Genomic DNA, 14,803 nt, shown 5'->3' on the forward strand with positions numbered 1-14,803 from the left:
GGATTTCAGGCAAGGAAGTGATACGATCTGATCTGTTTTAGAAGGACAATTTTGATAGCCATGTGGCACAGTGTGGGGGTGAGTTAGAGGTAGGAGAACACAGGGGAACACTTACAACAGTGAGACAGTGTATACAAAAACCCAAGTGAAATATAGCAAGGAAGAAGAGTAGAGGATAGATGTTTAAGACATTTGGAAGAAGAATTAATAGAATTTGATGATGGATGAGAGGGGGGGAAAAAGGTATGAAGAATGCCTCTGATTTCTGACTTGGATAAGTGGATGGATTTTAATGCTGTTTGTTAAACAAGCCATAGAAGTCATGAGGCATACCAACTAACCTCGATGGGCTAAAGTGAGCAGATGAAAAGTAAACATGCAAGCACTGATATTAATGTCAGCTACAGATAAGAAAAAACAGCAAAGATCAAAGACATGTACTTTTTTAAAACTAAAAGATAGTATTTGGATAATTTGTATAAGCATACAAATTTTACTATTCTATTAAAAGTACCTCCAATGTCACTATTTTCCTTGGCCATTTATTCATTTACGTAAAGAGACACAGGTTGATATTTAAATACTCATACATTTATATTTTTAAAATGACCTATACTGAATGAAAACAGTTACTGAAAAATGGTAACTTCTTAGTGAGTGCCAATTAGAATATAATAAATAATACTATACCATTTTGTATTATATAAAACTGCAATTGTCAGGTTGACAAAGTATACTTTTCATTTTCCTATATGCTTACCACTAACAGCTGCATGCTGCTTCAGATACTCGCGTCTTACATTTATATTTTTCACCAAGCATTGTCTAGCATGCGCTCTTCTCTCTTTTACAGGATCTTTTGCACAAAGTGCACAGATTGCCATATACTCAAGTGGAAGCCGTAAGCGGGAAAGGCCTTTGTGAAGTTTCTGAGCAAATACTTGTCTTACTTGATAGCATTCATCCTGTAAAGATATAATTATTCCAGATATTATCTACATGGCAGCAAAGAGTGACAACTTCAAATATGAAATCTGCTATAACAAGTAAAGAGAAAGGTAAACAGCGGCAAGTTAATCTACAGTCATTGCTTCATTGCTTACAAGAGGGAGATGCTGTGACTCAAGTTAATTTCAAAGCTGCAGTATTCACCTAGACCCTAGTAACTACCAGTTACATGTGTAAGAAAATAAATGTACTTTTAAAACAGGAAATACTGGTAAACATATATCCATCCCAATTTAAATAAGCTACTGAGTCATTAACTATGAAATGTCTGATTTCAAATCAAAAGTATAGTTTATTATATCTCAAACGAGAAGCAGTACGATTAATAAAAGCTTGTGCCTAAACTATTGACACAATTTGGCATCTTAATGGTAGCTCATTTATGCCAGCAGCAAAAAAGCCTGAAACATGAGTGGTGATGAAATTGTGAAAGGCGTTTTCCACAGCTTGTTGAAAATTGAATATTTTTCCTTGTAAGAAGTGGTCCAAAGCCTGGAAGAAGTGATAGTCAGGTGATTCAAAGTCTGGTGAATACAGTGGATGACAGAGAGTTTCCAAGTCCAGCTTCTGTAGTTTGAGCAGTGTTGTTTTTTGCAACATGCAGTCTTACAAGAGGATTGGCCTATCTGTACTGACCAATGTCCACTGCTTAATGGCTAGCATCATTTCATCCAGTTGGTTGCAGTAGACATCACTGTAATCAGTTGGTCAGGTTTCATGAAGCTGTAGTGGATAATACCAGCGCTGGACCACCAAACAGACACCATTAGCTTTTTTTAATGACTATTCAGTTTTGGACTGTGTTTCGGCACTTCATCTTTATCCAATCATGGTGCTGAATGCTTGCAATTGTCAAACGAATCCATTTTTCATCACACTTAACAATATGGTATAGAAATGGTTCACCTTTATGTGGTGACAGCAAAGAAAGGCAAGCTTTGACATGATTTCTCTTCTGATGCTTGTCTAATTCATGCAGAACCCATCTACCCAGCTTCTTTTTTAACCTTGCCCATTTTTTTCAAATGGTCCAATATTGTAGGAATAGTCAAACCTTGCTGCTAATTCACGCGTCAGTTGAGGTGGATTCACTTTCACTACAGCTTTCAGCTCATCATTATCCACCTTGGTCTCAAGGTTGCATATGTAGCTCATTTTCAAGATTAAAATCACCAGAATGGAATTTCTCAAACCATCGACATACTATGTGTAGCCACATTCTTCCCAAACACTTCATTTATATTTCGAGGTGCTACACTGGTTTCATGATAGAACTCATTTGAAAATAATATGAAATTTTCACTTGTCCATGATTTCACAAAAATTGCTCTAAAAAAACTTTGAAATAAAACAAGAAGTGTCAAAGTGCAATGTCAGAGATACCAACTGTCAAACTTAGTACTTAAGGAAACTGGACATTCCATAATTAATAAGCTGATAGAAAAATTAAAACTTAAACAGTATCTCATATGTGGCTTTGTCATTACCAAGCAAGATAAAGCTGCTGTCCAATTTATACATTTTTGTTCTATCACGAGTTTTCTATCTGAAAAAATTATTCAGAGTAAACGCATAACTCTAGCTGGACACAGTGGTGCTCACCTGTAGTCCCAGCTACTCAGAAGGTTGAGGGAGACACAGTAAGATATCATCGAAAGAAAGAAAAGACAAGAAGACAAGAAAGAGGGAAGAGGGAAGAGAAGAGAAGAGAAGAGAACTCTGAAATTACCCTCAGAAACACCAAATTACTTTTAGTTCTACAATTAAACCAAGTTATTTATTACCCCTATACCTGCTTACTTCACACTAGTATTCTTTCCTAAACTACTCACCCTTACTCTCCTAGCTAAGTCCCACTCATCCTTGAAGACAGCTCATATATCTGCCAGAAAGCAGTGTGTAATCTGTGTCCTGCATCTACCTCTGTGCTATCTTAGCACTCTGTATGTATCTCCAGTATAGCATTTAGTATATAGTATTAAAATGATTGATTTATGTCTGTCTTACCCATTGGTGCTAGTTCTTTGAAGACAAGAACTATGTCTTTATTTATCTTTGTCTCTCTAAGTCTAATACGATACCTGGCATACAGATGATCAGAATTTTTTCTCAACTACAGTACTCTTATCTATGGGAGATACATTCCAAGACCCCCAATGGATGCTTGAAACTGGGGATAGTACCTGTACATATACTATGCTTTTTCCTATACATATATATCTGTGATAGTCTAAGGATTACCATTCAAACACTTCTAAGTGACATACGAAGACCTTCATGATCACACCTTACACTCCACCAACTGACACAAGGTGCGGTGTGTTTCACATTAATGTAACTTTATTTACACTATTTCTTCTACCTAGAATGATCATTTAGTTTTTTTTCAAAACCTCAGTCATAATATCTTGTCCTTATCTTTAAGTCCTTATTTTTTATATCTCTCATTTATTTTGAATTTTATTATAAGTTTATTATAATACCAAACACCCACTTTTAAAGAAGCAATCTGGCTTTCACAGAAATATTTTCTGTTTTCTACCTTCCCATTCAACAAAGTTAAAAGTTAACTCGCTCCTTCTCAAGTATTACTCCCATGGGGGAGTGGAGTCTTTATTATCCAATTATTTATTACAAAAATATCACTGAATGAGTAAAAATCAACATATCACAAATGTACTCATAAATGAACAGGTCTTTCATTAAAAAATTAATCTCAGCCAGGTGCAGTGGCTCACACCAGTAATCCCAGTATTTTCGGAGGCCAAGGAGGGAGGATCATTTGAGGTTAGGAGTTCAAGACCAGCCTGAGCAAGAGCAAGACCCCATCTTTACTAAAAATAGAAAAATTAGCTGAATGTAGTGGCACACACCTGTAGTCCCAGCTACTTGGGAAGCTGAGGCAGGAGGATCACTTGAGCCCAGAAGTTTGAGGTTGCAGTGAGCTATAATGATGCCATTGCACTCTAGTCTGGGCAACAGAACAAGACCCTATCTATCTATCTATCTATCTATCTATCAATAAATAAATATTAAAAAATAAAAATCTCTACTCAAATATCCCTGCCCCCTACTTTGATAATATCTTCAACCAAGACCATATTTTTGTCTCTCTCACTAATCATTCAGGATCCAATACAATGCAAATTAATTGCAATGTCAGTCTGTGAATTATCATAAATGTAGCAGGTTTTCAAAAAGTAATTAAAATGATATTGGAGGAGAACTGTCAAATCACAGGCAAGGCAACTAACATATAACTGAAGAAGAGAAAACTGACAGGAATGATGACATATAGGTACTTCAAGAGAATCATCTGAATAAAGAATTTTAAAAGATGCTACTTAGAATTGAGGAAGTCTTCAGTTTTTTTTATAAAGATTATCTTTTTGACTATGTTATAAAATCAAGTAAATAATAGAGTAATACAATTTTACTAAAAAAATGCACTCAAAAAATAAAACAGTTGATACTTTCATGGCTATGGTTATAAAAAATTATTGGTTAAATGTAAGAAAAAAAGCAGATGGTGTTTACACTACAAAGATCACCCCTCCCCGCAAAATAAAGTTCCAGTCAAAGCTTTTATTCACTAATGGCTATGAAATTCATTTTAAATTAGGTTAAATTTAGTCTAATTTACCTTAAGCAAATTCACTTTTAGTAGCCTTTTCTAGTACAAATTATCCTCAGAATTACTTTCAGTATCTTGTAAAAAGTTCATTTATACTTTGTGTATCTCATTGTATTGTCAACACTTATCTATATTTTCTGTTCTCCCAATAGGTTGTTAGCTTCTTGAGGGCTGAAGCAATGACTTACTCATCTTTGTATTTCCAGAACCTAGAACAATGTACAGCACATAGCAGTACAGAGTCAATTTTTCATGAACTGAATTCCAAATTCTAAAATACCTAAGCAATTATTAAATTATGTTAAGATTCGTATATTGAGTTTCCATTCCTCCAAATTTACTTTCTGTTCAAATACATGACAAGGGCCTCCCAGATATAACACTGCCTTTGAAGAGCCTCAACTCAAAAGAAATAAACCGCATGAATACAAGTAACTAAAGCACAATGCAAAGTTCTGCATATATCACAAAACTGCAGATAAAATCCATAGAGAATTAAAAGGAGAGAGACTACTTCCAGCTAAAACAATCTGCGCAAGTTTTGTGGAGAAGATTGTGTTTGAGCTTTGATTTGCAGAAAGGGTTGGCTGAATGTATGAAAATGGGAGGGCGAGAATAAAATTAGAGGCAGTAAAATACAGGGCACATAAAAGAAAAAGAAAATTGTTCAGCTACACTAAAATGAGGGTAGGTAAAGGGTAGTGTGCTAAATAAGATGCATATTTAGGGCCATATATTAGAGGGACTCAAATGTCAGGTTGTGAAATATGTGCGATTTCTTTTTACAAGTATGAGCCCCTATTTTTTGAACAGGGGAATAATCTTATCATAACTATGATTAGGGAAATTTATCCAACAATAAAAGTCTCACAATAGTCTTGAAAACTAGTGATGGTTAGAGCAATGAGAATGGTTAGGAAGGTATGAATAAAAATGATATAATGGGTATCAAAGGACAAAAGTATATGCAACTTTTCCAACAAGGTACACAGACACACAGAGTCAAATATAAATCATGCTTTTAGGTCTAAGAAATGTCATCCAGATTTATTTAACACTTATTGAGGCTCTACATGTTGAGAGAGAATAATAAACTTGAGAGATATTATAAATTCCGTTTTATATTCACAAAACACAGAAGTTTGAAAAATCTGTCCCATTTAAGTGGGACCAGAGACTTAAAAAAAACTTAATGTTGCTAGTACAGTAGCTACTCACATAGATGATGAGGTGGCCAAAGAAGAATGTGTAAGTGTTGAAGCTGATCCTTGACAGATCCTAACAGAATACATATATTTCAAGAAAAAGAAGAAGAGCCAGAAAATGTAGTCAGAGGAGATAAAAAATCAAGAGACAGAAACCAAACAAGAGAGTTTCAAGAATTAAAGGAGTAATAAGCTGAGTCAAATGATATAGAAAGGGCAATGAAGACTGATAAGATCACTGGATTTTAGGACTTCAATAGGGCATTTTTGGAAACAATGAAGGCAAATACCAAAATATATGTAGAGAAGAGAGGATAGGAGAGACAAATATATACATTACACTTCCTTGAAGTTTGGAAGTTTTAAAACAGGAGGCAGACATGATTTAAAGGAATAACAGAAATAGAGAAAAGTTTTCTTTAGAATGGGGTAACTTGACATGCTTGTAAGCTGTGAGAAGATGCTAATAACTGACTTTTAACCATTAGCACACATTCCATGGTGAACAGAATTCCAAAGCAATCTTAAAGCTTAGGCCATATGAACTTTCACCTTTGGAATTTGGTGCTTGAAGTGGCAATGTCTTAATATAATGCTAGAAAACAGTCTCTAGAAGTCAGTAAGTGTTGATACTTTTGCATATAACATTTAACTAATGGTTGGCACATAACTTGTATATACTGTAAGTTTCAGAGTCCATCTCTTTTTATATATTTCTACACTGTTTTTCTTTTAATTTACACTTCAATAATGATTGTACCAATAGTCTAAGAAATATCAAACCAAGAACCTAATAAATCAACAGATTGCAAGTCTTATAAATTAAAAAACATACTTACATGGGTTGCTTTCTTCTAAGAAATGTATATTTATTTTAAACAATTTTCAGTTTCTTACAAAATAAAATTATCTACAAAATTAAATAAGGAAACTAGACCAGGAAGTTAGGTGCTTCCCAAAATCTCATTGCTCAAATGGTCTTGTTTAAACAGCAACAAAACTAAAATACAGGATTTGGAATAGCTGTTTTAAGAGTGAACTACCAGAAATTGACAAAATGATTACAATTTAAAAATACACCTATTTTTAAATTTAAATTTTAAATTGTGTCTAGGGGTTATAAATAAGCAGCAATTTTTAAATAAGCAGTAGAAGGAACAGGAGAGAGGGAGAGAAGAATTACAGTGATCCCTGAAATAAATTCTTAAGACTACTTGGAAAACGACAGAAAAATTATGTGTAAAATAACCAAAATATAAATGAAAAACTCATACTAGAATCATATTTACTATTATAAAAGCCCTTTTTCTTTAATTTTCTCTCTAAAAACTTCTAAAGTGATATAGTTAAAACATAAAGGTACTCTAAGAAATCCATAAAACCGTAATATGAATCCGTAAGTATTGTACCGCTATTCATAATTTGAAAATTTAACTTACTGAGTAATAATGCTAGTAAGGAATGCTTTCAATCTGAAATTAGTCTATGCCATGTCTTCAGAAAACTATAAATTTCTATACATTTTTTTCATTTTAGGAACGAAATATGTACAGTCAATCCTCATTATTTGTGGATTCCATATTTAGGAATTTGTCTACTGGCTAAAACTTATTTTTAACACAAAAATAAATACTTGAAGTGATTTCTTGGTCATGTACAAAGTAAAGGCACAGAGCAGCAAAATAACTGAGTAGCCAGACGTGCACATTCCCAGCTGAGGTCAAAGAAGGCAACACTCTGCCTTCTTGTTTCAGCTCTGGTACCATAAGTAAAGTGTCCTTTTTGCGGTCTATTTAGTACCACATTTTTCACATTTTTGTGCCTGTTGGCTTATCTGTTGTCTAAAATGGCTCTCAAGCATAGTGACAAAGTGCTGTCCAGTGTTTCAAAGCACAAGAAGGGTGTCATATTCCTTGCAGAAAAAATGCATGTGCTAGATAAGCTTTGTTCAGGCATGAGTTATAGTTCTGTTGACTGTGAATTCAATGTTAATGAAACGGTGTCTTTAAACAGAAACACAAAACAAGGTTGTGTATTAAGTGATTGACAAAAATGTTTTGACCAGAGGCTTGAAGGAACCTATGCTTGTATTTCCCTTAAGAGCAATCGAAGTATTCCTGATTCAATGTCTGTAGTAATTTTATAGAAAAAAAAACTACGGCAAATAGCCAGATACAGTGCCACCCAAGTCCATCCTCCCAGCGACTTAGGAGGCTAAGATGGGAGCATCACTTGAGGCCGGGAGTTCGGGATCAGGCTGGGCAACATAGCAAGACTCTGTTTCTAAAAAATAAATTAAAAAAATTAGCCAGGCATGGTGGCACGTGCCTGTAGTCCTGGCTATTCGAAGGCTGAGGCAGAAGGATTGCTTGAGTGCAAGAGCTCAAGGCTGCAGTGAGCTGCCATCATGCCACTGTACTCTAGCCTGGGCAACAGAGTTAGACCCTCTCTTGAACAGAAAAGAAAAGGGGAATGGGGCCAGGCGCGGTGGCTCACACCTGTAATCCTAGCACTCTGGGAGGCCGAGGCAGGTGGATCGCTCAAGGTCAGGAATTCGAGACCAGCCTGAGCAAGACCCCGTCTCTACTAAAAACAGAAATAAATTATCTGGACAACTAAAAGTATATATAGAAAAAATTAGCCGGGCATAGTGGCGCATGCCTGTAGTCCCAGCTACTCGGGAGGCTGAGGCAGTAGGATCGCTTAAGCCCAGGAGTTTCAGGTTGCTGTCAGCTAGGCTGACGCCACGGCACTCACTCTAGCCCGGGCAACAAAGTGAGACTCTGTCTCAAAAAAAAAAAAAAGAAAAGGGGAATGGGAAGGGGAAAGGAAGAGATGAGAATTACTGCAAATAATAAGAATCAACTGCACTATGTTAGCAACCCCAAACTCAAATGACAGTTTTAGAACTCTGAAATGTTTCTCATGTACAAACTTTCCAAAAGAAAACATAAGCATTCAAAATTTTGATCTAAATTCATAGTGGATGCTTTTCTTCCTAAAAGTCAAAGCCCATCTAAAGTCATTTTATATTGCCATTTTCCTTACGTTGATAGCTAATGCGCATAGCTGATACTGTTCTAATGTGATGATTTCATGGTAGCAGGGTTCTTGTGCCAGCTTCACAATAGCACTCCCAGCAGCAAGTCTCAGGCGTGACATATCTGGTTTACTGAAAAATGAGCAAGAATGAATATAGATTAGATTTCTAAATGTCTACATAAAATTCTTCCTACTTTGTATATCTAATTCTGTAAAAAGTCTGCTAGTAAAAAAAAATAAAAAGGAGAAAATGCTGGAGTCTGAATGTTTGTGTCCCCCCAAGATTCATCTTAAAATTCAAACCCTAAGGTGACTATATTAGGAGCCAATTAGGTCATGGGGGTGAAGCCTTCATGAATGGGATTAGCACCCTTATCAAAGTGGCCTGAGGGAGGCTGTGTGCCACTTCTGCCATTTGAGGACACAGCAAGAAGTCAAAAGTCTACAACACAAGAAGAGGGCCATCGCCAGAAACCAACCATGCTGCATCCTTATCTGGAACTTCCAAGCCTTCAAAATTGTAAGAAATAAATCTCTGTTGTCCAGTCTATCATATTTTGTTATAGTAGCCTGAATGGACTAAGAAAATAATTTAGTGATACTGAACACTATATTATGTTCACTTAGCTTTGGAAGATAGTGTCTAATATTATACAATTCTTCTCTTAAACATAAGTCTATGCTAGTGTCACTAAAAGTCATTCAATTCTCTAATCTTACACAAAAAAAGCTCATAGTCAAGCCTAGTAGAAATCTATTTGCATATTTAGTTATTAGGTTTTAAGTATTCTACTATAGATTTTTTTGGAGATATGTTTACTTATACATTAGACATAAAAATGTCATAATTCACTAGTACATCAACCACAACTACTGTGCTAAGCACAGAAGAAGTACAGGATGTCCCAAAAGTTGTCATACATAAGAAAAATGGGAAATTGTGGAAAAATGTACCTTTATTTACAAAATATTTATTAGAAAATTTTATAAAATGTTTCCTTTGTATGCAGACATTTGGGATACTTTGTATAACAAAAGCAGGTATAGTGGATAAAACATTACTATTCTTAGCTAGGATTGAACTTTTCAAATATTACCAAGACACTCCTTTTAAGTTCACAGAAAGAAAACTGCTAAACGAAGCACACTTCATAGAATTCTAGACTACTAAATACATTTAAACAATTTTCCCTAATGTGGTGTTTTATTAGCTGAATTACAGGCATCTTGCATGTAAGGAGGGAAAAGTTGTGCTCCTTAATTAGAACTTCCTTTGTAGCTCTATAGTAAAAGATTATCGTTCAACTTTCATATTAACAAATATATGTTTATCATATATTGCACTAGAGAGGATTTAAAAGAAAAGACAGTCTTAGTTTTCTAAGATCTAACGATCTAGCTGGTTAACGACTTTTCCTTTACCTTTCTAAGGATTATGTAAAAAATACGGATGAATGCTTGCCAACGTTAGTAAGGTTCTAAACTTGCAGGACATGTCTTTCAGTTCATCATTAACAGTATTCCAACTATCTATTAATAGGTAAATCATAGTTCTTAGTGCAGAGTGTACATGCCAGTTGTTGGATGTTTTCCCCACAGATATGGACAACAGATGCTTCCTACATAATTGTCCTTAAAATCTCCCATCTAAACAAGAGGTTTCTATTTAATTTAATCCACTAAGCTCTTAAAAAAAAAACACATAACATGTAATTTTAGTAAACTTTTGGTTTTAGGTTTTAGCTTTATAAAGCAGAGGAAACTTTCCTTCAAGTAAAATCTTACACAAAAGTTTAAGGTAGAAACACACAAAAAAGCAGTCTTCCTATTTAAGCAAAGGACAGAACCCCACCCCCATCTCCAGGGCTCTATCTACTTTATTTCTACCAGAAATAATTCTTACTCCAACTCTAGGCAGCCCCTAAATGTTCCTGAATGTCATATGGGTTCCATAGAACACAGCTTACTTGACACTATATACCACATATCATTGCAATTACTTTATATATTTTAATATGTAATTCTTTATATAAACCCTATAAGGAAATTGTTGTTATTTTACAGATGAGGAATCTGAGACATGTAGAAATTAAATAACTTGCTGATAAATAAAAGCAGCTGATCAACAGTGGAAGGAAGGTGAAACCTGAATTTGAAGCTGTGTAATATGCCTTCAATCTGCCTCCATGTTATTAACCACTAAGGTATATTACCTCTCTAATAAAAGTTTATATAGCTGAATATAATTTGGCAAATAAGTATAAAATAATGTAAACAATAAATTAATTTAAGAGACAAAATCTATTAGTAGTGGGGGGAAAATTTTTTCTCTACCAGGCTAAGCTGGATCAGTACAAAAGTATCTCAAATTCCATATAAATTTTAGATCAAAACCTACTTATTATTTATAAAGTCCCAAACATTGGCATATATAAATTAAGGGAATAGAGAGATGAAAACAACTAACTAGAATATAAGAACATACACAGATCAGCTGTATATACAAAATGAATAGTTTACCAAGTTTTATATTTTTCTGTTTTGTTTGAGAAGGATGTGCTACTGTTAACATTCTATGCAAAGAGTGTAGTATAAGCAAAACATATGAGAATAAAAATGAAGACAAAAAGGTAGAAGGCAGCTGGCAGTCACCTTTTTATGTTTTCTCATTAAGGTCTTTAAACTGGATATAGGAAGCGTAAGTTATTGTCCTATTTTATGTTACTAAGAAGTGACACTAATGGCACCTGTGTTTACACAGAGGACAAACCTAAATTTTAGCTAACACTGACATAACAACCACTGCCATCATCAATGTTTATTACTGTGTGCTAGGTAGTGTTTTAAATACCTTAGATATACTAACTCATTTAATTACATCATGAATAGCTAGATAAGATACATACACATAATTGCCATTATTTCTGTTTTATAGGCAAGGAAACTGAGGTACTGAGAGGTTAAAGTGACTTGCTAATGGTCACCAAACTAGTAAGTGGCACAGCCAGGTTTTGAATTCAGGTTCCAGAGCCCACGTTTTCAGTTTTCAATCACTATACAATACTACATCTTTCAAACAAAACAAAATAAAAATCACATCAAAAAAGTATGTTCATTTTTAAAATAAGCAGTCATTTATACTTCTGGAAACAGACTCAATAAGTTGCCTTCCATCAGTCTGTTCTCCTTTTAGACATTATTAACAAGAATGTGAAACATCAATTACTGATTGATACACTAACACTTTCACCTTAGATGTCCCCAAGAGTAAGCATCTATTGTTTAAAATACTTACAATGTGTAACAGTATCCTGCACCAGACATGTGACTGCTATTATAAACACTGTGTAAATGCACATTACAGTAAAAATATATGCTATGTACAAAGCAACATTATTTTTTTAAAACGAAACTGCATTATTCAACAGTTACACCAGGAGTTGAAATACTGTACAATCAAAAGAACTCTGAAGTGGTAATTGCGTACCTAATTTTCCCCTGTTCTGTCAAGTCTCCATCACTATGCAATATTGTTGTTAACAATCTTAAGGTAGAAGTTCCTGATTTACTGTGATTATTTTTCATTCCAAGTAACCATCGAACCATCATTTTAATAGCCTGAATCTATTTAAAACACAAGTTGAGAAATAAAACATTGGTACATTTTAAAAGAATTTCCGTATCAACCTTTTTAAAACAAAAAAAAATCAGGAAATGTTTTCAATGGATGCTTTTAAGAAAATAAAAATAATTATTCTTTTACATATATAGGAAGATAACTTTGTTTTAAATTAAAAATGTTTCAACCCCCAGGGGAATGGCAAAAAAAAAAAGAAAAGAAAAAGAAATGACTAAAGACTTTTTTTGTTGCTATTATTTTTTTTAATGTTTTCCCAGCAAGCATTCCACCCTTTAGAACCTAGAGTAAAATCATGCTAACTTCCCTAATCAGAAAAGTTAAGTTCCCAACTTAACTATATTCAATCTTTTCTGCCTGAGAGATGATACCACCTCACATTTGTACTATATTTTATAATTCTGAAGTACTTAAGTACTTTTACACTTATTACTTCCTTTAATATTTACAACAACCCTTTTGAGGAAGTACATGTTACCTCTTTTTAAAAGGATGTACATATTATCTCAGCTTTCTACAGAGCTGTGGTTCAGGAGCTAAGTGGGTCTTGAACAGTGTCTGGCACATGGAAGATACTCTGAAGAACCTTTCCTGGGCATCTGGTAAGTATGAACTTACACAGTTCACAGGTGGCCTGCCTTCTAGTCCAGTGCTGCTCATAACTACACCAACTGCTGCCTGAGACCAATGCTAAGAAAATAGGTTAACAATAGGACTCAAAGTATCAAGCATCATTCTATGATGCTAAAGGTAAGGCTGCTTTACAGGTGTGTAAAAATAGAATCAGAATCTGAAGCTAGAATAATGTAAAAAAGTAGTACATAGTGTGAAATATAAAAATATACACACACAGCCAGGATTTATAAGAAATTACAACTAGAAAAATAATATTTAATATATTTGATCCTGGCCTTCACACCTTGGCAGCAGATTGAGATGAGGGGGTGCACTACAGACCACAGATGGTTTTAATAAATCAATACTCTCTACATCAGTGAGGAGCCACTAATTCAAGGAATTACAGGCTAAATTTTTTAAAAATAAAAATATTTTTATTTAATCCCATGGAATAGATGAACAGGCTTAAAATCTGGATTACTGTCTTTACTGAATAGGAGAATGTCCATAAAAACCAGCATTGCCTTTTGCTATTAAAACAGTGATATCTAAGAAGCAGGCACATGGGAACAATTTTCAAACTTTTCTTTCTCTCTAAATTATATGCAGTTGCCACAAGGCTCAGGTTTCTCATTACTACCCTACACTCTCACAGCATGTGAGATAATATCATATAACAAATACAAATACTTCAGTGATTTTAACAGCCATATCTTTGTGACAGAAATAGAAATTTTAACAACTTTAGTAGTATTACAATATAGTAAGTATATTAAAATCAACAGATCTATGCATATTACTCACTTTCACCATTGTCTCCGGAGATACTTCTTCATCCGGAACCCAAAGTTTAGTTGTCTTTTTTCCTGGAAGCTAAGCAAAAATAAAAGACTTTAAAACATGAATATGAATTCTCATGTTCAATTACTACTTAGTCTATGAATGAAATCCTTATCTTCTACAGTGACAGTCATTATATATGACTAAAATACTTCATCTAACCCTATTGACTAAACAAGGTGGAAAGGCATATCTTCACTAGCACCCAGATACAGCACTTACGGATCCATCACTAGTTGGTTCTTTCCAGGTATATGGTAGGACCTGTTGCACATACTCCCTTACTTAGCCCCTTTTGAGACTAATGATTAAATTATTTAAGGCAGATGGCAAGGACTAGGGATTTTAAAAAAGAAAAAAATCAACGAAGGCTAGGTGCTGTGGCTCACACCTGTAATCTCAACACTCTGGGAAGTCAAGGTGGGAGGATCACTTAAGGCCAGGATTCAAAACCAGCCTGGACAACATAGCAAGACCCTGTCTCTAAAAAAAAAAAAAAAAAAAAACATAAAAATAAATTAACTGGGTGTGGTAGCATGCAACTGTAGTCCCAGCTAATCTGGAGGCTGAGGCAAGAAGATTGCTTTAACTCAGGAATTCAAGATTACAATGAGATACTGACTGCACCACTGTATTCCAGCCTAGGAAACAGAGCAGGACCCTGTCTCAAAAAACAACAACAAACCAAAATCAGTGGAGCCAAAAGGTGTAGTTCTTGAGACAAGAGGAAAGGTTATTTAAAAATAAAAAAGTCCTGAGCAGGGGAAAAATTAGAAAGGTTTCCAGTTTAAGAAAGATAATAGAAAACATGCATTAATA

At 34.5% G+C, this 14,803-nt stretch overlaps 1 protein-coding gene across 7 annotated transcripts in view; it reads right to left on the minus strand.

The window, feature by feature from the left end:
• Positions 1-14,803, minus strand: part of PDS5B (PDS5 cohesin associated factor B) — a 163,933-nt gene that overhangs the window by 22,462 nt on the left and 126,668 nt on the right. For all 7 annotated transcript variants that reach the window (XM_045566941.1, XM_045566939.1, XM_045566945.1 and 4 more), the window contains exons 22-25: positions 13,949-14,017; positions 12,377-12,513; positions 8,896-9,019; positions 761-965 (exon numbers count right to left, since the gene is read on the minus strand). In XM_045566941.1, coding sequence (XP_045422897.1) covers positions 761-965; positions 8,896-9,019; positions 12,377-12,513; positions 13,949-14,017 — 535 coding nt within the window. The remainder of the gene's footprint in view (positions 1-760; positions 966-8,895; positions 9,020-12,376; positions 12,514-13,948; positions 14,018-14,803) is intronic.

The sequence above is a fragment of the Lemur catta genome, chromosome 13 (assembly GCF_020740605.2).
Source record: "Lemur catta isolate mLemCat1 chromosome 13, mLemCat1.pri, whole genome shotgun sequence".
NCBI lineage: Eukaryota > Metazoa > Chordata > Mammalia > Primates > Lemuridae > Lemur > Lemur catta.